Source organism: Papio anubis, chromosome 14 (genome assembly GCF_008728515.1).
Source record: "Papio anubis isolate 15944 chromosome 14, Panubis1.0, whole genome shotgun sequence".
NCBI classification, from domain to species: Eukaryota; Metazoa; Chordata; class Mammalia; order Primates; family Cercopithecidae; genus Papio; species Papio anubis.
In genome coordinates, this window is record NC_044989.1 from 20,468,316 (window position 1) to 20,491,860 (window position 23,545).

Consider the following 23,545-nt stretch of genomic DNA (forward strand, 5'->3'; position numbering starts at 1 on the left):
TCAAACTTGTACAACAATGTCTAGCTTTAATGGTATTATACAATGGCCTTAGCATCCACATTATTTTGCTTCTGTTGCATTCTGACCTAGTGACCCAAGTTCCAAATTCCTTTTTGTGATGGTGCTTTTGGCTTCTTTGTCAAATAGGATGAAAACTTCCTCAAATGCAGAAATATGTTCTTTGGTCAGTTTATTGGCCACTGCATAGCTAAGGAAGAAAGAAGGGAGGAAGGGCATAACAGCACTGGGGCTGTAACATCTATGGAAGCTGTGGGTGGCACTGTTTCATGTTTTATGCATTTAAGTCTTCAGTAAGTTTAGAATATTTTTTAGTATAAAAGACTAAGTAGCAATCCAACTCTTTTCCAAGTGACTGGCCAATTGTTCCAAGACCATTTATTATATAATCCATTCTTTCTGCACTGATTTGAAATATCTTCTAACCCAATACTACCTTTTTACATTCGCTTGCTAATTCCTATACCAAATAATTCAGTTTATTTTTCCTTTTCTCCTCTGCCAGGCCATACTGTCTTAATTACATTTTTTTTTTTTTTTGATATGTTAGCCGGTAGGGCAAATTCCTTCCCTTTATTTTTCTTTTTCTAAATTTTCTAAGCTGGTCTCATAAACTTTAGGGTTATTTTTAGTAGTTTCAATTTTTAAAAATCTCTTTGAGATTGTGACTAAAATTTCATCTCATTAATATATTAATTTATAAAAATTGTATATTTTTATATTACTGAGTATAACCTTCTAGGAATGTGTTATACCTCATATTCACATGTTTTATGTTGCTCATAGATTTCTTCATATGGCTAGAAAATAATAATAGCTAATATTTTTAGGTGCTATAATTTACTACATGCCAGGCAGTGTTTAGGTGCTTTACATGTATTGTTTAATTATCATATGAGGTAGCACTATCATTACTTCCATTTTATGGATGAGGAAACTAAGTACAGTGAGGTTAAATAACCTAGCCAACATCACATATATGGCAAGTGATAAATAACTATTTGATGACTGGAAGTATATACAAAAGAAAATCATAAGACTGAATTTTTAAAAAATATCAGTAATCTGGTGTAGGATCTTCTGCATTCCTTGTTTTAGTTAGTCTTACAATATCTCTATAAAGTAGTTAGCATTTTTCATTAGAAATAACGAATGGATAGCCACTAGAACAAAACTTGGTATATGGTAGGGGCTGCATAAATGGCAGCTATTAATACTACAGCTATTATAACAACTAAAAATTGGTATAACATTAAGGAGACATCAAAGATAACCCCATGATTTAGATGTAAGTTACAATGACAGGATATACAAAAAACAGTGAGTACTAGACAATGGATACTTAATGCATGAGGGCATTAAAACCTAGATGATGGGTTGATTGGTGCAGCAAACCACCATGGCACATGTATACCTATGTAACAAACCTGCACATTCTGCACATGTATCCCAGAACTTAACGTATTTTTTTTTAATGAGGAAGAATAAATAAATGAATAAAACAAAGTTTTCTCCCTATCTCTGGGTTTAAGTCTGAGTTCTTAAGCTTTCTGATCCACAATTTTATCATCTTCAAGTAAATGATGATGCCAATTACTTATATTCATTCATTCTATTCAGAATTACAGCTTCTTTTAGCCCTCAATTATTTATTGAGCACTTACTGTATGAAAGTCACTATGTCAGGCAAAAGACAGATGAGGGCCTTTTTGGAATTTATGTACTAATGGGAGAATATACAGCACATAACTAAATAGGTGAGATAATTAAAGAGTGTGAGAACTCCTATAAAAGGAATAAATAGGGTCACATGATAGAGAGGGGAAGAGAATACAGTGAAAAAAAGGTCTGAGGAGGTGACATTTACCCAAGACCCCAAAATGGCAAGAAATAAGCCTTGTGAAAATTTGAGGGAAGAGAATAAATACTAAGGAGGGAGAAGGTCCTCAAGAAATAAAGATCTTAGCTCTTGAAGAAATGGGAGACAGTCCATAATCCTTGGTTCCTCCCTTTGCATCTAATCTATCAGTGTGGCTAAAGCATAACGAGAGATATCAAATCTTGTATGAGATCAGGTTGAAGAGAAAGAAAAATACAATCATTTGATACCTTTTGGGCCATGATAAGTAATTTGGCTTTTAATCTAATTAACATTAAAAGAGTTTGAGCAGGGTTAAGGTATAATTAGATTTAAATTAAAAAAAAATTTTCTATCTTAAAAGAGTAATTAGGAAAAATACGAAAATTTTCATAGCAATACATTTAGCAACTTAGATAAAATAGACAAACTTCTAGAAAGACAGAAACTATCAAAGTTCACTCAAGAGAAACAGATAACCTAAGTACCCCTAAATTGATTAGATTAATTGGAATTTAAGTTAAAAATCTTCCCACAAAGAAAATCCAGGCCCACACAGCTTCGCTGGTGAATTCTATCAAACATTTAAGGAAGAAAAATGCCCAATCTATACAAACTCTTTCAGAAAATAGAAGAGAAATGTATTAGTCTGTTTTCATGCTGCTGATAAAGACATACCCGAAACTGGGCAATTCACACACAAAAGAGGTTTAATGGACTCACAGTTCCACATGGCTGAAGACGCCTCACAATCATGGTGGAAGGCAAGGAGTAAGTAGCAAGTCACGTCTTACATGGATGGTAGCAGGCAAAAAGAAAGAGTGTGTGCAGGGGAACTCCTCTTTATAAAACCATCAGATTTCAAAAGACTTATTCACTATCACAAGAACAGCATGAGAAAGACCTGCCCCCATGATTCAATCACCTCTCACTGAGCCCCTCCCACAACACGTGGAAATTATGGGAGTTACAATTCAAGATGAGATTTGGGTGGGAACACAGCCAAACCATATCAAGAAAGAAATATATTCTAACTCATTCTATGAGGCCAGCATCACCCTCATACCAAAACCACATAAAGACACTGCAAAAAGAAAAAGAAAAAAGAAAACTACAGACCACTATCCCTTGTGAACAAAGATGGAAAAATTCTAAACAAATTTTAGCAAACTGAGTCCATCAAAATGTTGAACGTATAATATATCATGACCAAGTGGGATTTATCACAGGAATGCTGGATTGGTTTAACATTCAAAAATTAACATCATCCACCACATTAACCAACTGTAAAAGAAAAATCATATGATCCTCAACAGATGCAGAAAAAATGGAAGTTTTATCCTGTCAGAAATATACTTAATATTGTAGCATGTATAACATACCAAACTTGTAAGTTTAACTTCTTTAAAAGTAGCCATCATTTGCTATAGTTCCCTGTATCCAGTGGCACCAAGCAGCACTAGATTGGGCACATGGCACTCACATACAATAAATCCTTTCAATCTGAATGCATAGCAAGTAACGTAAAGGTCTAACTCATAACAGAGACAGAAGTGGAAAATGCAATGCAAAATGCTTAAATACCATTGCATACAGTACTTCATACTTCACCACTTAAACCTCCTTGTTAAAAAACCACAAAGAAAATTAAAAGGTCCATGTTTATGCAACTAAACAAGACACACACATGGAGGGGTACAGGGGAGATCCAGGTGTAAGGATGTTGGAAAACATTCCAGTGCAGACATGCAAGTAAAATATTTAATCAAAAGTTTACATCAAAATGTGTTATAAACACACACTTGAACATGCTCGTAACAGTCAAATCAGTCAAATACCCATGCAATGTATAACAGAAGTTGTAGGGATCATCTCTAGGCCCTGACTGCTAATAAACTCCAACTATACAACACTGCAAGTATAGACTTATGCCTTCCAGTTAATTTTGTAGGGAAGGGAATGAAAACTGCCACGTATCAAGTTAATATGGCACAGTATCTATATAATAGATTGCCATGTAGACAGACCTATTGGACTCATTCATGGAGCCTTATCTGCTGGATCTCCAACCACTGTACTCACAGCACTTGATACTTCACATGATTCTTTTATCTCCACATGACCTCCTAAGAATTATGATTCAATGTACTCTATGGTGAGTTCTCAATTTGATTCCCTTTGTTCATTTCACTACTTAAAGGAAGTCCAAGGACAATGTTACTTTACAGAAATCCAAGATCTAAAATTCATTGGAAAAAAATGAAACTAAATTAAAAGTTCTTCAATCTGATCACTCACTCACCATTATCATTACCAACTTAGAAGTGAAGAATTAATTTTGCTAGCTGCAAAAGCAATGTGATTTAAAATGAAATGTTATGCCAATCTATCAGAGATGGACATAACATGGTGTGATAATGGCTTCACAATCCTTGAAATACTGTTATCCTGATTATTCCCACAGTGTAAATAGATTAGCTCCCCAAAAACCTGCCAAAAAAGAAAATACAATTCTAAATCCCACAAACTAATGAACAGGGCAAACATAAAAGAACACTAGGAAATGAAATGTGATCTGGAAATGTCAAAGCACAAATGTTTTATGCTTCCCTCCATCCTCAGTGTCTTCACTGAATGCTCCCTTTATCTCCTGACCTATCTGAAATCTGGCTCTCCCCTGTAATGGGCTGTTTTCCTTTCAATCCTCTTCATCAGAGACCTCAGTCACTCTTCTCTAACACCACATATAACTCAATCAGAGAAAAGACTTAATGCAACACAGCATTCCTAGCACCTGGGATAAAAGAGTGAGTGAATAAATACTATCCCCAAGTGGGGAAGTGGGTGGGTTGTCTGTCCCACTTACTATTTCACCTCACTATTACAACCTCTTCTCCTTTAAGACTCAAGCCATCCATTTCCATCTATCAACTTTTTAGTCACTCACACATTGCCTGAAAGCCTTGACCCTTAAATGACAGTTTCACTTGTCATGTCACGTCAGGACATTTCAAAATCCAGTTAGACTGACTGAGTCAAAAACTTTGTCCCATGATCATTATTATGATCAAATCCAAAGAACTTCACCTACATTAAACTTAAACAACTCATTCCCATGACTCCACCCTGGATCAGGTATGCATATCACAGTCCCCTGGAGGGCTTGTTAAAACACTGATTGCCCAACCCCCAGACTTTCTGGTTCAGAAGGTCAGGGATAGGGCCCAGGAACTGCATTTTTAAAGTTCTCAAGCAATACTTCTGATCCTGACACCAACTTTAAGAACAACAGGCCTAGATCTTTTCATGAGCTAGAAATGATTAGCATTCAAAACATGATCTTAACTGTCAACAGAGAAAACAGTGGTCAGGAAGCAGGAGACTTCATTTCCCTCTGATATGCCTTTACACTTCTTCATTTTAGTAACCAATTTCACCTCCTTCTTTCTAGCCTTAGAAGGATATCCCCTCGCGAGTTGAAGATAATGTTTCTACTTATTTTCTCTATCCTATGCTATATGCTATTCCAATCTCTGCTCCATCAAACCAGCACTTGCCATGCCTATAATTTCAAACTCTCCTTTACTACTGGAAAAGTACGTGTATTTTTATTTAATAGATGCTGCTGGACTGACTTCCAGAAAGACTGTTACATCCTGGCAGAAGAATAGTTTATTCCCAGAAGTGGTTAAAACAAAGAGAAATTCTGGATCAGGAATCTTAGTCCAGCTAAGAATGGAAGTACCATACTGAGAAGAGGTTGGACTAGGCATAATCAAACACTGAAACTCCCAACACCTCCTTTCCCCTGTTCCTTTCTGAACATTAACAGACAGGTTTCCATTCCTCAAACAGGAGCCTGAAAGACTCCTCCCCAGGAAAACTGAACAATAAAAGGAAGAGCTTTCAGACACTCAAAGTTGGAAATCCCTTAATGAAATGCTGGGTCCTTACTCGATCACCTTAGAATGAGGCCCACCTAGGGTGACCAACCCCTCTGTTTTGCCTGAGACTGTCATGGTTTTAGTACTGAAAGTCTTATGTCCTAGAAAACCTCTTGGTCCTCGGCAAGCTAGGATGGCAAATTACCCTAGACACACCTCTGGATAAGCCCCAGCTCTGAGTACAAAGCTTCCATTTTGTTTTTTGTCTTCCTCTTAAACATGAATGGATAGTCAAGGATTGCCAGGCATTTGAGGAAAACTAAAGACTAATGCAAACAAAAAAAAAAAAAAAAAAGGAACACAGTGAAAATTCTTAAAATGCAAAAAAAAAAAAAAAAAAAGAAAAGAAAATGATATTGCATCCCTTAAACATGAGACTACAAAAAAGAAAAGAAAAACAAAGAGCTATTAGAATGAAATGAGTTTCTGGCTTAAAAGGGCCCACCGAAACCCAAGTACATTGTATGAAAAAACACTCACACCAATGTGCTTCACTGATAAATTTCAGAATCTCAGAACAAAGAAAAGGTCTCCAAAATGTGGGTAGAGAAGCTTCACATACAAAAGGCGAAAATCAGAAAATGATATCAATACTTCTTATAAGCAGCTCTGAGTGTTGGAAAACAATGATTAATGCCCTCTATTTAACGCCCTCCATTTTCCTCCTATAGAAAAATTATTTCCAACTTAGAGTCTAAGACACTTTCCAGCATGCCGTGTTACTTCTCTTGTACCTCTTCTAAGGAAGCTACTAGAAGATGCACGCTCTACCAAAAACAAGAGAATAAACTAAGAAAGATAAAAATGTGGGATTTGAGAAACGGGAGATCCAAGCCGGGAGAAAGTGACAGAAGTCCCCAGGATGGCAACTGTACAGCAGGCCTGGGGAGCAATCAGTCCAGACAGGAGCCAAAGGACAGAGCATTCCGAAAACTGACTGATGACTCAAATGCATTGAAAGGAATTTTTTTTCACTTCTAGAGAATAGTTCTAGGATAAATGAGTGATTGAAGCACAAAAAACTAAGCAAAAAAAAACCCAGAACATTAACCCAGGGAAAACAAACAAAAATATATAAGAAAGGAAAAGCATGCATAATTCCCTATAGGCTTAGCTATGTATAATATGATACAATACAATATACATAATATAATACATAGTCATAATAATAAAAACACTGAATATTGACCTAACAAAAAACTGCAATATTCCCATACTAGGAAGATAGAGAAGGAGGGGTATATGACTGTGTATGGAGAAGGGAAAATATAAGAAAGCTAACCTTTTTCTTTCATGGAAGAAGATAACAGATAATATCTAATATTAAAAAACTCAGGGAAATTGCTTGAACCCAGGAGGCAGAGGTTGCAGTGAGCTGAGATCACACCACTGCACTCCAACCTAAACGACAGAGAGAGACTCCATCTCAAAACAAAACAAAAAACAACTCAAGAAGAAGAAATACAAGTATTTCATTTAGAAATGAGTAAAGGCCACGCACGATGGCTCACGCCTATAATCCCAGCACTTTGGGAGGCTGGTGTAGACAGATCACTTGAGATCAGGAGTTCGAGACATGGCTGGCCAACATGGTAAAGCCCCGTCTCTACTAAAACTACAAAAATTAGCCAGGCATGGTGGCAGGCACCTGTAATCCCAGCTACTCATGAGGCTGATACAGGAGAATCGCTTGAACCCAGGAGGTAGAGGGTTGCAGTGAGCTGAGATCGTACTACTGTACTCCAGCCTGGGCAAAAGAGTGAGACTCTGTCTCAAAAAATAAATAAATAAATAAATAAATAAATAAAACATAAAGAAAGGAATGTGGAGTAAATATCACAGGAATATACCAGTGTTAAAAGTGGTTGCCTCTGAGAACATCTGTTGGAACTAGAAAAGCTGATTTTTTTGGTTATTATTTATTTTTTAAATATATTGATATTTATGTTATATATTCATGGGGTACATGTGATATTTTATTACCTGTATAGAACATGTAACAATCATGTCTGGGTGTTTTAGTACATTCACTTTGAGTATTTATCATTTCTATGTGTTGAGAAAAATCCAAGGCCTCTCTTCTAGCTACTTTATACCAATACAAGACACTACTGTTAACTATAGTCAGTCTACTCTGCTGACTATGCCAATTCTGTTGGTATAAATAAGTTCCAACAATAGAACTTATACCTTTCATCTAACTTGTATGTTTGTACCTGTTTACCTACCTCTTCATCCCTCCTCCCAGCCCTGCACCCTTCCCAGTCTCTAGTATCTATCATTCTACTCTCTGTCTTTACGAGATCAATTTTAGGAAAGTTGACTTTAAAGATCATTTAAGCTTTTTTTTTTCCTCCTAATGAAGCCAAAAAATATATTCTGCAGCCAAAAGAAAAGAAGCTAAAGAATATTCTGGAAAAGAATAAAAATGAACAAGTTCCAAAACATATGTAAAAGTATCATAAAACTGCAGCTACTAAAAAACATGAAGAACACACGAAGAGGCAAAAAACATGGAAAGAGACTCCCAGCCACAGGATAACCTACTTTACGACACAGCATTGTAAGCCAGTAGGAGAAAGGCAGATTATATAATAAATGGTTGTGGACCATGCAATAAGCCATCAAAGGAGAGGGAGAAGAAAAGTAGATCCCTTCCTCAGTCCCTGCCCTTAAAATCTAGATGCATCAATTTCAAGATCACAAATGAAACTGTAAAAACACTAGAAGATATGGCAGAATTGTTTTATAATCTTGGAGTAGGAAAGCCAACTTTCCTTCTTAGAGAGGAAAGTTCCTCTCTAAGAAACTCATAAAACCCTGAAGTCTTAAAGGAAGAGACTTAGGATTTTGGCCACATAACAATGATACTTTATATACAACCAAATAAACATTGTAAATGATGTCAAAAGACAAACCAGGAAAGATTCTTGTCACGTATGACAGATATAACACAATTTTACAGTTGTGTAAGAATCAACTGAAAATCAATAAGGAAAACATTGAAAACACAATTGAAAAATGGGCAAGGGTTTGAAACTGACAATTCACAGAATAAGAATAAACATGTATGTTCAAACTCACAATTTAAAATGCATTTCGAATACCTGCCATTGCTCAAGCATCTGTCCCTAACATTCTATTGACAGTGATCTAGCAAAAGTTACTCAGCTGCCAAACATCAGAATAAATATTCTAATTTTTAATTTTTACTTTTTAAAAATTTTTATTTTTTTAAATGTTTTTTTGAGACGGAGTCTCGCTCTGTTGCCCAGGCTGGAGTATGGTGGCGTGATCTCGGCTCACTGCAACCTCTGCCTCCCAGGTTCAATCAATTCTCCTGCCTCAGCCTCCCAAGTAGCTGAGACTACAGGCATGTGTCACCAGGCCCAGCTAATTTTTTGTTTTTTAGTAGAGACAGGGTTTCACCACATTAGCCAGGATGGTCTCTCCTGACCTCGTCATCTGCCCATCTTGGCCTCCCAAAGTGCTGGGATTACAGGCGTGAGCCACTGCACCCAGCCAAATATTCTATAATAAACATATAATCATGTTGAAATGAGACAGAAAAAGTTTAGAAAACTGGCAAAAATATTGATGAAGTTTTAAATATTAAGAAATGCTTTAAAAACCACATTGCAAAACTGCATATCTTGTATATACTTCCAACTGTGACACAAACACACACACAAATACACACACACATAACAGACAACATGATGTAAATACATAGAAGAAAAACACAAAGTCCAGCCATCAAAATATTAAGGGTGGTTGTTAACAATGGGCCGAGCGATTTTAATTCCTTCTTCAAGGTTTTCTATATTTACCAAATTCTCTATACTTTAAAATCAGACATAGTTATGAGTATCTACAAAATGTCTCCTCATCCAGACTTTTATACTCACCAGGAATAATGAAAATAAGCAGCTTAGGCCTTTTGACACTTTGATCATTAAAGAGGTCAGTCCAGGGCCCACATTTTAGAACCTGGGTTTCGACTCCACCACACAAAATGAATTCCTCATGCACAGGAATTTCTTCCTTGAGTTCTGAGTCCATTTCTAAATAAGGGGAGAAAAGTAGTATGAAGAGTCAGTAAAATGTAAAACCTTGAGCCAAGGACAAAATTCAAGAATAAAAAAGGGCAAATTTCAATATACCTAGAAGGAAATGCCACAAGGACATCTGGGAAACTTTAAGACCATTCAGTGATGCTGGATTATAAGATTGCAAGACAAGCAAAACAAACCACAAGAGTATTTAGAAAGGAGGAGACATATCCTTGGCAAAATAAAAGACTATAGAGGCGTTTGAGTTAAAACCGTAACTTCCACTTTCCCTCTGCTGGAATTCTCTTTTAGCTCTGTGCATTACCATGAGACATGTTCCCCTACTTTCACCCGGTGAGAAAGTGCAGAGGTTCTGGCTTGCCCTTGCATTCTCCCCATAGAAGAGTAAGAGGGACAATGAACTCCCTATAGTCTCTTATTTCCTCGTATTACTCTTCTCTTGTCCCAAATTCTGTGTGTGTGTGGATATGTGTGTGTGTATGTATGTATATATATGTATATATACATATCCGTGTGTGTGTGTGTGTGTGTGTGTGTGTATATATATATTTTTTTTTTTTTTTTTTGAGACGGAGTCTCCCTCTGTCACCCAGGCTGGAGTTCAGTGGCATGATCTTGGCTCACTGCAAACTCTGCCTCCCAGGTTCAAGTAATTCTCCTGTCTTAGCCTCCTGGGTAGCTGGGACTACAGGCATGTACCACCATGCCTGGCTAATTTTTGTATTTTCAATAGAGATGGGGTTTTGCCACGTTGGCCAGGTCAGTCTCGAATTCCCGATCTCAGGTAATCCACCCGCCTCGGCCTCCCAAAGTGCTGGGATTACAGGCATGAGCCATCACATCCGGCCCCAATAAGCATATTTTATGTATTAAAGCACTACATTAAATTATGAAATGGATAAGTGGAAAAAAAAAAAAACCCAGGATATACTATCACAAACCATTTCCTGAGTAATCTGTTATGTGCAAAAATGTAGGCCCCAATTATTTCCATCACTCCTCCACCGCTGCCTCTGCCTTCCTTCTCTATTGACAGCACCAAATCTCAAACCTTCATTGGTCTTTGTCTTTCTCTTCCCCTCTCCTCCACTCACTCAAAGCACGCCAGAGTTAAGATTCCAAGGGCCCTTCTAGCTTATTCTCCTCTTACCACTTTACATCAGCCTTGTACTTTAGTCTTCTTGTCCTTGAATTTCCCTAGTGCCCCTATGCTTTTCTGCTTCTACAACTTTGCTCATATTTAATTCTCCAACCATATTTAATTCTATAACTGCACTTTGTACAGTTGTCAGTTTATTGCCTCTCTACTCCAAATTCATCCTTCATTGTCTTATCTGGAAAAGTGGATCTGGGCCTTTAAAATATTTTTCCTTTGCCAGTTGACATGATGCTAAGCTCTGTCAATAGAGTGCACTGGAGAGGCTTTGCAGAAGGAAGTTTTCTCAGCAGGTTTCTGGAGAGCTTATATTTTACCCCTCCACTGTTCCACCGCTGTGAGATTTCTCTACTGCAGTGGTTCACAACTAGAGACAATTTGCCCTCAGAGGACATATGGCAATATTTGGAGCTATTTTCCATTGTCACAACTTGGGGAACTACTGGAATACAGTGAATAGAGGCCAAGGATACTGCTAAATATCCTACAATACACAGGACAGCTCCCCACAACAAATAATTATCCAGCCCTGAAGGTCAATAATGCCAAGGCTGAAAAACAACACTGCTCTAGTACTAGGTGCCTACAGGGGAAAGCTTTCTCCAGCATCTGGCTAGCTGCTGTGTGCTTTCTTTCTCCAGCTCTCTACTCAGGCAGCAGCAGCACTATATCCAGGAGCCCCAGACCAAGTGGCTACTCCCCATCCCCTCTCCTCAGCCCACATGCACCAGCTTGGCCAGTCAGCCACCTGACCTTTGTTCCACACAGCAGCTTGGTATATTGCCCTGCCCCAAGCTGTACACAGCAGTGCTCTAGATTGCTACACAGGAAGGCCTCTCCAATTTGTAATTCCAGTGGTATCTAAAGTGGTGCTCCAACTCCTTCTACTCACTAGCCAACCTCAACTCACTTGCACCCCAAGGGTTGTTACTGTGGCCCTGCTGCACTGCCCTGATTCCCTCTGCATGCTGTCCTATCAGTCTTAACTCACCCGCTGACACTGTGTGCACCAGCTTTGGCTCAGACAACCCAGCAAACTTCTCTACCATCCAATGGGCTATAGCCACACTTTCAATGAGGTCTGAATCTCATTTCAATTCCATCCTTCACTGGGTACTTTTCCTCAGCCCTAGGGTACCTTTTGGAGTTCTCTGTATAGAGTGACTTCATAGTTTTTCTCCTATCATACCCTAATAATTCTTTAAGTTAAACTAACAATTTTAGTTACTATGTGGCTTCTGTCTTCTGGTTTGATCCAGACTGATACACCTCTCATGTGTCTGTACAAATTTTTCTTTATAAATCTTTCCCTCATTATACACAGCTCAAATTCTACTTGTTACATGAATCCTTCCTTGAGCACCCCAGGTAAATAAGGGAAATCACCTCTTCCTCTAAATTCACAGCATCTGTCTTTATTATAAGGTGGCAGTGGTAAAGGCACACAGCTAAGCTCCACTTGGTAAAATTTGTCATCTCATGTCATGCCACACTTTCTCACAGCACCACAGACAAGCAATTGATGCAAGGGCTATGTGTCCCTTCCCAGATTGAACATCCTAAGGCAAATGCAATGCTGGCTAGGAAGTAGTGAAATGGGAAATTCCACACATTGATGGTAATAATAAAAATGGCTTTGCAAAGCAATCTGGCAGCATGGATCAATACTCATAAAAGGTATAAACTTTGATTCAGTCATTCCATTCTGGAAAAAACCCAAAATATTTTAAGACTGATACATGGAATGCTAATTGTAACAGTGAAAAGCTGAAAAAACTAAATGGTAATTGATAGATGAATGGTTAATTATGATAACCCATTATTAGACACTAAAAAAATTATATATATGAGTCAATATTAAGGAATAATTAAATAAATTGTAACTCAATATAATGATCAAATATTAAGTTCCATCAAAACTGCTCTAAGTTGGTTATAATTTATGCATTTCTTTTCTAACATTTCTAAAATTTCACTTCTCTAGCCTGATGTTATATTGCCTCTTCCATTCTCTTTATTCCTTTATTGTTTATTCTGTCAATTTAGTGAATTTAGGAAGAAATAAACATATTTATTCTAACCTCTATGTTTAACCAAAAGTCCAAAACTGATTCTCTTAAGAATACTTAGAAAAATGAAAAATCCTCACTTAGAAAGTGGAGACCACTGTCCATTAAAAATATATGGACTAAATAAAGTATCACTTCATCTTTTCTTATGGACTGATCTTTTACTTCACTAATAAATGCCACTGTAGCCCAATCTCCAAAACTATCACAAACTACAGTATATTTATATAAGTTCTGACCTTTATAATGTGTTAGAAACAATATTAGATTTAGCAGTAAACACTGTATTAAATTAGAGCACTGACTGAGAAGACACTGGCCAAACTGAATACTTTCACCAGAAGAGAATTTAAAGTTATTAACTATAAAGTTGTTAAATATATTCAAATCATAAATATCAATACTTAACTTCAAGTAAATGACATCTTGGGAGACTGATTAGCCACAAAATCAATGAGAATTCAAGTAGATATGAAAATCAAGCTCAGTCTATAAACATTAGAAAACAAAAAAGTACAACTCTAACACCTCAAATAAAATACAGCTGAGAAACATCGAATTAAAATGCTGGCTAGCTGCTGTGTAGCTTCCCCTGCAGGCACCTAATTCCATGTATTTATAAAGCATCTTTTATTTTACTTCACTCTCATATTTCTGAATCTCACACACCCATGTAAAAGCAGCAATGGAAAATCTGAGGCACTAAAATTAAAACTCTTTCTTACCTAAGAATCCAAGGTAGTTCAGTTCTTCAAATAAGTGTCAGATTAACAAAGGACGGCATGTTGTAATTATATATTGGTAAAGGATAATGGCACGCCTTCAGCCTCAGCCTATAAGCAATCTTTAATAAAATCAATTTTGGTAAGCAGCAAGACTTGTGCTGGATAACAACCAAGCGTGGATACAATTTGTACACCTTAGGCAAGACTATTTTCCTAAATATAGGTTTTAATTTGCTTAATGGGTTTCTAGGGTTTTTTCCCAATTAAATCTCATACAAATCTAGATAATTTGACTAGTGTAAATTTTAGAGGTTCAAATTTATAATATTTGTTATAGTATTTATAATATAAACATATAAAGTCATGGGCTGATTTATTTATATTTATATGTTTAAATATATACTTAATATACACTAAGTGATTCTATGTAGTTAAATACTTACAATATTTATTATAAAGTTAGCCATTGAGAACAGTAAGACTGTACTAATAAATAAAATATTTGAAAGTGGAGTTATAAATAATACATCTTAATCAGCTTCAGCATACAGTAAAATGTCTGCATTTTACTTTGGCTACTTGGTAAGAATACTGCTTTATTCATGTAAGAACTGTAGATTATAATTTTTTTAAAGTTTGTGTTGCAGTGTCCAAATAGTTTTCAATTAAATGTCCAATCTTTCAATAAAACTTGAAAAAGAGGTAATAAGATGGTTTTCTTTCAAAGTTAAAGTACCAACAATATCTAATCATACCTTACATTATTTATTACATATGTAAGATGAACAGGAAGCTTCTAAAACTTCCTCAAATGCCAAAACCTTTATACCTAATATTCTCAAATGTGGACAACTTTGTGGACTGTTATTGTCCCACAATGCCACACAGCAGAACTTCCTCAAATGCCAAAAACTTTAAACATAATAATATCAAATGTGGACAATTTTGTGGACTCTGTTATTGTGCCACAATGACATACAGCAGAGCATATACTTTGCATGTGTCTGAACCTTCATTAGTGCTATTCCTAGGCACTAGTATTAAACCTACTTGGAAAATATATGGTGACTGGTCAAGTGCAGGTTTGACTTTTAAAGGCCCAGGGCAGAAATACAAAATTTTTAATTGGTATCAGAAGTTTTATTTGGTCATTTTAAAAAATTGGCCTACAAGCCAACAGAAACATGCTGGTGATCTGTATATCCCAAATAATCTTCCATTGAGAACAATTAGAAAAGCCAGAAAAACTTTTTAAAAATCTGTTAAAAAAATCCGTAACCACTGAAAGAATTTACAAGACTGTGAAACGAACTAATAAAATATAGAAAATAATTAATATAGAAATAAGCAGAAAGCAGAGAAGCAATAGAGAATAGAAAATATGACACAAAATGTATGAAACGCAGATAAAGATATGAATGCAGGAAAATTCAAAGTTTTGAAATGCATACATTAGAAAACAAGGCTGCAAATAAAAGAACCATTTGGCTTAAGGAATTAGAAAAAAAAATAAATGAATCCAAATAAAGAAAATAGAAAAAAGATAATAATGTAGATATTAATGAAATAGGAAAAAAAGTTTACATTAGAGAGGATTAGCAAACCCAAAAGTTTTTACTTTGAAAACACCTATAAATAAGCAAACCCTTGACTTCTCAAGAAAAGAGATGGCACAATCAATCAATATCAGAAGTGAAAAAAGGATATCACTCCAGATTCTACAGACATCAAAAAATAATAAACAAATATTATGAAGAAATGTATGCCAATAAACTTGACATGGACAAATTCCAAAACAAACAAACAAACAAACAAAAAAACCGAACCCAGCAGATACAAAAAGAAAAAAGACTAGAAGACTCTTAATAGACTTATACCTTAAGACAAAATTCTTGGTCCAGATGAAATTAACACTTAAGGAAGGAATAATACCAATTTTACATAGAGTTGTCCAGAGAATAGAAAAAGAGGGACACCTCCCAACTCTTTTTATGAAATCAGCAATTCTTTGTAATTTTTAGTTTAAAATGTACATTATAATTAAGGTTGAGATAGATGCAAAAACTATTCAGAATATTAGCAGACCAAATCTAGCGCTATATAAAAGGGTAATAGATGACAATCCAATTGTGTATATACCAGAAATGAAAAGTTGTTTAAATATTCAAAATTTAATCAGTTTAAGTTACCACATTAACAGGGTAAAGAAAACTTATATAATCATCTCAATTGATAGAGAAAATATTTTATAAAATCCAAGAGTCATGAAAAAATTCTTAAAAAGTGAGAAATAAAGAAATCTTTCATAAAATATAAACATGAAATACATATTTTTTCATATAATACAAGTATTAAAAATCTTCAGTAAATGTTTTACTACGGGTAAAATATTGAAACCCTCTCTGAGTTTGGGATCAAGCTATGGAGGTCTGCTATCAACACTTCTATACTTGAAGTCTTAGCCAATGCAATAAGAAACCAAAAAAAGATATAAATGTATTTAGATTGGATAGGAAATGTGATTATGCACAAACATGATGATATACATAGAAAATGCAAAAAATTCCTTACATATACTAATTGAATTAATAAGTGAATGCAACATGGTCATTAGCTAAAAGGTCAATATATGAAAATCAAATATATTTCTATATACCAACAACAAACAATTTGGAAATACAATTTTTAAAAAAGAGACCACTTACAACAGCATCAAAAAAATCAAATACTTAGGAATAAATCTAACAAATGATGTGCAAGACCTCTACACAGAAAGCTAAATGGTTTGCTGGATATTACTGAGACAAATTAAATAATGAGGGGACAAACCATATTCATGAACTGGAAGACTCACTAGTATAAACTCCAAATTAATTCTTAGATTTGTAAAATTCTAATCCAAATCAGGTTTTTTTCCCTTTCCTTTTTTTTAAAAATGGAAATTGGAAAGCTAATTCTAATATGTATGTGGAAGTGTAAAAAGTCAAGAATAGCCAAGACAAGGCCAGGTGTGGTGGCTCACGCCTGTAATCCCAGCACTTTGGGAGGCTGAGGCAGGTGGATCACGAGGTCAGGAGATCGAGACCATCCTGGCTAACACAGTGAAACCCCGTCTCCAATAAAAAGACAAAAAATTAGCTGGGCATGGGGGCGGGCACCTGAGGTCCCAGTTACTCAAGAGGCTGAAGCAGGAGAATCACTTGAACCCAGGAGGCGGAGCTTGCAGTAAGCAGAGATTGTGCTACTGCACTCTAGCCTGGGCGACAGAGCGAGATTCCATCTCATAATAATAATAATAATAATAATAGCCAAGACAAGTTTGAAGAACAACCACAAAGTTGGAGGACTTTACCCTATATCCAGGTTTAATAAAAACATACCATTATTAAATGCAAAGACAGACAAAATAGACAAAACAGTGGACAAGAACAGGGAATCCAGAAACAAATCCAAACATGTATCTTCATGATTTATGACAATGGTGTTCTTGCAGAGGAGTAAGGAAAAGAAGGTCCTTCAAATAAATCATGCTGGTTCAACTGGATGCGGAAAATAAATGAATCTTGACTCCTTTCTCACATCATAGACAAAATATAGTACTAGGTATATTATAGATCTAAATGTGAAAGGTGAATAATAAAGCTTCCAAAAGATAACATTGGAACATACCTTTATGAGCCTAGGGTGGCCAAAGGTTTCTTAAACAAGGTAATAGTAAACATTAGCCATAAAGGAAAAGACTGCCGGGCGTGGTGGCTCACACCTGTAATCCCAGCACTTTAAGAGGCTGAGGAGGGTGGATCACAAGATCAGGAGATGGAGACCATCCTAGCCAATATCATGAAACCACATCTCTACTAAAAATACAACAACAACAAAAAAATTAGCTGGGCTTGGTGGCACGTGCCTGTAATCCCAGCTTCTCAGGAAGCTGAGGCAGAAGAATTACTTGAACCAGGGAGTTGGAGGTTGCAGTGAGCCAAGATCGTGCCACTGCACTCCAGCCTGGTGGCAGAGTAAGACTTAAGACTTCATCTAAAAAAAAAAAAAAAAGGAAAATACTTTCAAATTCCATCCTCCACTAGAATTAAGAAATTGTATTTAGCAAAAGACACTATTAAGAGAGTCAGAAGGCAAGTTACAGAGTGGGAGAACACTATACATATACACACACACATATATACACATATGTATAGTATTCTGAATACGAGCCTGTTGTTGGGAAATATATATATACACATAGGATATAAAATATAGATTTTTCTCCCAACATGCACATATCCAGAATTTACAAAGAACTTCTACAAATCAGTAAGAGACAACTCAATAGAAAAATGGGCAAAATATTTGAACAGGCACTTTACAAAAGAGACTATCAAATAGCAACTAAACATAAGGGCTTTCTAGAAGAGTAAAATAATACTGATACAGAAACTATAAATAAAATACCATTCAGGGAGGAGACTGATTTGCTGGATATGCACAGGCCAATACTGAAGCTGTCCTACTGTTCACTATGAAGGCCTTGAATGGCAAGCTAAAAATTTAGAAAACCAGTAATTCCACAAACAGTTTTTCCAAGGAACATGTATCACAAGCTATTAGTTACCACACTTCAGAAAATAAACTATTCTCAGGAAACATTGGGTGTTCCAGTTACTCTCACTACCTAAAATATTACTCTAAAACTTAGTGGCTTAAGACAACCATTTACTATGCTTACGGATTCTGTGGGTCAGGAATTCAGAAAGGGCACAACAAAGATAGCCTATCTCTGATCCAAAGTCTGGGGCCTTGGTTGAGAAAACTCAGCAACTGGGTGTGACCTGATCACTGGGGGCAGGAGTCATCTGGAAGTATCTTTATACATATGCCTGGTGACTGATGCTATTGTCACATAGGCTGTTGGCCTGGAACACCTGCAAGTGCCTTCTCCATTTGGCCTGCCAATATGGGCTGCTTTAGGCTTCTTCAGAAAATGGTGGCTGGGTTCCAAGAGCAAATGTCTCAAGAGTACCAGATTGAAGTTGTATCCTTTTATGACCTACCCTCAAAAGTCACATAGCATCACTTCCATGTTAGACAGAAGCCCATCAATATTCAAAGACAGCATGTTCTTTGTACAATATGACTTTGACATTTCTACTGCGAGGGGTCAGTAGAAGAAGTGTCAAAGTCATATTGTAAAAAGAACACGTGGTATGGGAGTTACTATTGTGGCCTTCCTTGGAAAACACAATCTGCAAAGTTAAGTTAAACACAAAGGCACGTAAGCTTTACTTCTGAGGAACTTTTTCAAAGCACATCGATAGGAACTGTGAATGCTGAAGCTGGGGACATAGTATACAACAGGGGTCCACAACTCCCGGGCCATGGACTGGAACTGGTTAGGAACCGGGCCACATAGCAGGAGATAAGCGGCAAGTAAGCATTACCGCCTGAGCTCCGCCTCATGTTAGATCAATGGAGGCATTAAATTCTCACAGGAACACAAAACCTATTGTGAACTGTGCATGCAAAGGATCTAGGTTGTGTGCTCCTTATGAGAATCTACTGCCCGATGATCTGAGATGGAACAGTTTCATCCCAAAACCATCACCCTCACTCCCCACCATTTGTGGAAAAATTGTCTTCCACAAAAGTGGTCCCTGGTGCCAAAAAGGTATACGACCTTCTAAAATCTGATTTGACTATATTTCATTAATGGTGATCCTACTAATCTCTCTCATTAACACCTCATCTCCTTCCTCAGAACAGTTTGGGAAAATGTTGTAGGAAAGAGAATCTGGTGGATTTAAAAGGGAGAGGGACTGGATTAAACTAGTTTTTTTTAAAGAGGACTATGAAAGACAGAAAAAACAGAAGATTACACTAGAGTTTGGAAGCTATCAAAATAATCTTTAGATTATTTCAAAAGAATCTTCTTTAGATTATTTTGATAATAATCAGTCAAATGTAGGCAAGAGTAGGAATGAAAAAGGTGTGAATGGGAGTCTAAAGTCTTGGTAATGATATGGAGAACCAGGGACGGGAAAGGGGCAGGGATGACAGATTTTGATGCCAACGATGAGAGGAATGAAAGCGCTACTCACATACATATAGGGGAAATATAAAAGAAGGGAAATTAGTGGGAGGAAAGGAAGCTGGGATTAGTTTAAAATGTAGTTTAAGTTTCAAGAAAATAAGGAACAAGGCCAGAAGACAATGTGAGCCACAGAACTAAAGCTCAAGACAGAACAAAGTAGACATACAGTTTCTCCAGCTGCTTCTTAAAGAACTTCTCTATCTTGGCTTCTATGCCACCTCCCAGTCCTCATTGAGAACCTTTTCCTCCCCTATTCCCTTTCCCAAAGTTTCTGCCCTGGGTTCACTTCTCTATATGCTCTCCCTCGGAGATTACATCCACTTCGAGAATTAGCCATGTGGGAGAATTCTTTATATCTACTCCTTAAGTTCCTGTCAAGTTTTTCCAGCTATTGAACATTTTCATCTGGATGCCTCATTGATGCATAAAAATGGCAAATATCAAAATCATCTTGTTTTAAAAATCAACCCTATAAACCCTACATCATGACTTCTCTGCTGCCATATATAGAACCACTATTCTCCCAGTCACCCTAATTCAAAAGCTTCTTTGGTTAACTCCTGCTATATTTTGGGAGCAATATCCATAGGTAAGGAAAAAAGACATCAGCAAAATAAAAAAGGAACAACTAGAAATAGGCATTAACTAAGACATGTAAAGTAATGTAAGCCAGTGAGGAGTGTCTCAAGAAAGTTGCAGGATGGTGATAAAGTTTTAAAAATAGATATTAACAAATGTCCAAGAGCGTAAGAACCAAGGCAACAGTAAGAATAACTGAGAGTGCTTTCTGTAAGCCAGGTACTGTGCTAAGCACTTCACAGATGCTATCTAAATTTAATCCTGATGACGACCCTATGAGATGGGTACTATTATTTCATCCTCCCACCCCAAGAAAATATGAGAAAATTGATTGAAAGACATTAAGCAATTTGCCTAAGTCACACAGTTAGTAAGTTGTAAAGTGGCAGAGTCAGAATTTGAACCCATAAATGTCTGAAAGATCCAGAGCTCATGTTATTTTTAAAATTTTCTTACATGCATATATATAATTTCACTTATATGGATAAATGAGATACAATGCATGCTGTGATTTTTCTAAACAATTTTTTAACCTTTTGCATCATGCCTCCATTCTACCTCTCCTCCTTACCATCCATATCTCTCCCAAACCCATGTTACTTAGTATAGTCTTCCATATTCTTCTATAATTATACACAAATATATGTTAAGCATTTATGCATTTTTTCATGAATGAGTTGCCAGTGTTTGACAAATAGTAGCATATTATATACACTTCTATGCATTTTGCTTTCATACTTAATAACATATGGATATCCTGCCAAGTCAAAGAGTTTATATAAGTAATTCATTTTTAATGGTTCCATAATGTGGATATACCACAATTTATATGACCGTCTCCCTGTTGCCAAGCACTCAATTAGTTCCCAGTTTTTTCAGAACAACGCTGCAATAAGTACCCTTAAATACCTATGTTCTTACATATATTCATATCTACCAGTGCTTTTGTTTTTATAGGCCAGATTGCCAAGTGTGAAATTACTGGTTGAATTTTAATAGATGTTGCCAGATTATTCTCAAAAAAAGAATGTAATTCTTTTAGCGATGTAGAAAGTTATCTTTCCCTCTACAACCCTATCATCACTAAGTGATACCACTGTTTGTAAGTCTTACAGTCTTTGGATGTAAAATACCTCATTCTTTAAATTGCATTTTACTGACTACAAGCATGTTTAGGCATTTTTTCATGTTTGTTAGCTTTTTAGACTATCTTTTCCACAAATTGTCTCTTCATATCATTTGCCTAGGTTCCAAGTGAGTTATTTATCATTTTCTTATCAGCCTGTAAGAAAACTTTGTATAATGCAGATGCTAATGCTTTTCTGGGCTTCCATATTTTACATATTGTTTCCCAGATGTTTAATTTTTATTAATCTCTACTTCTAAACCTTTAATCCACTATATAAGGATCCAATTTTATTTTCTTTCAGATGGAAAGCTACTTGTGCTAATACCACTGTAATACAGAAACCATCTTTTCCCCCACTAAATTAACATATATTCTTTTTCATGCATTAACTTTTCATACTTACTGAGAAAGAGCTTTTTAATCACAATGTTATACTGTCAGTGAGCCTGACAATGGGGGGGGTCCATGGTTTATTTTTAATTATATCATAGGGATAGGAATCAAACTGATAAGCCTCAGCAGTCAATATAACCTAAATCTCAAGTATGGCCACTGAAAGTTACCCATTCTACTTAATTTTTGTTTTTTCTTACATTTACCTTATTTGTCAACTATATAAAATCTTCAGTATTCTTCAAGGGAAAAGAAGGAAAGGAGAAATAACTTTTTGGTTTTTTTATTTATTTTTATTATTTCTTTTGAGATAGGATCTCACTTTGTCACCCAGGCTGGAATACAGGGGCACAATCTTGGCTCATTGCAGCCTCAACCTTCTCGGCTCAAGCGATCCTCTGGCCTCCACCCCACAAGTAGCTGAGACTATAGGCACACACCACCATGCCTGGCTAACTTTTTGTATTTTTGGTAGAGAAGGGGTTTCACCATGTTGCCTAGGCTGGAAGAAAGAGCTTTTTAAATCCGAAACTATATAACAACTTTAAAAGTTTTAATGAAGTAAATATAAATGTTTCATTCCATCTTAATTCCTGGTTCCTTTTCTCTAGAGTTTCAAAATTCCTACTTTACCTGTCAGCGAGACACTACAGACGATTTTCAATTTGCCAAGGCCTAAATTCTCTTCTCCATTTCCTTCCCCATTTCCCTTTTATTAGGGCCTTTAACAAGGAATTACCTGAGACAGAGAGAAAAAAATTATATACGTTCATGCTTCATCTGCTAATTACAGAGGTAATTTTGCAGAGAAGGTTTAAAATCTTGAGTAACATTAGTTCATATATACAAATAACCTAAAACTGTTATGTTTTTCCAAGAAATTCCATGTATATTGAAAGTAGCTCTCCTTGCAAGATGAAATGTTTTTAAAAGTAAGAACCAAAAATAATTATAAAATTGAAAAAATACTAATTAAAATTAAAAACTTGCTGGATGGGCTCAATAGTAGAGTGGAATTGACAGAGAACAGGATCAGTGAACTTGAAAACAGATCAACAGAATTTACTCAGTCTGATCAGAGAAAAACAGACAAAGAAACAAGAAGGGCATCAGGGACTTGTAGGACAATAACAAATGACCTAACATTCATCCAATCAGAGTTTTAGAGGAAGAAAAGAAAGTATGGCACTGAAAAAAATAATCAAAGATATAATAGCTGAAAACTTCTCAATTTGACAAAAGACATAAATCTACAGAGTCAAGAAGCTGAGAAAACCTTAAGTAGGAAAAAATAAAAATACAAGATACATCATAAGTCAAAGTTTAGAAAACTAAAAACAAAGAAAAAAATCTCCTGGCCGGGCACGGTGACTCAAGTCTGTAATCCCAGCACTTTGGGAGGCTGAGGCGGGTGGATCACAAGGTCAGGAGATCAAGACCATCCTGGCTAACATGGCGAAACCCTGTATCTACTAAAAAAAAATACAAAAAACTAGCCACGCGAGGTGGCAGGCGC

General features: G+C 36.2%; 1 protein-coding gene across 5 annotated transcripts in view; it reads right to left on the bottom strand.

Annotated features, from left to right (window-relative positions):
• LDAH (lipid droplet associated hydrolase) overlaps positions 1 to 23,545 on the bottom strand; it is a 152,075-nt gene that overhangs the window by 123,089 nt on the left and 5,441 nt on the right. For 4 of the 5 annotated variants that reach the window (XR_636143.3, XM_003908325.4, XM_009183748.3 and 1 more), the window contains exon 2: positions 9,729 to 9,884. Coding sequence is in view for 4 of the 5 variants with exons in the window: in XM_003908325.4 (XP_003908374.1) it covers positions 9,729 to 9,882 (154 nt within the window). In the remaining variant the exon portion in view is untranslated. Of the gene's footprint in view, positions 1 to 9,728; positions 9,885 to 22,662; positions 22,769 to 23,545 lie in introns of all 5 variants that reach the window. The other variant, XM_009183747.3, reaches the window with a different exon arrangement.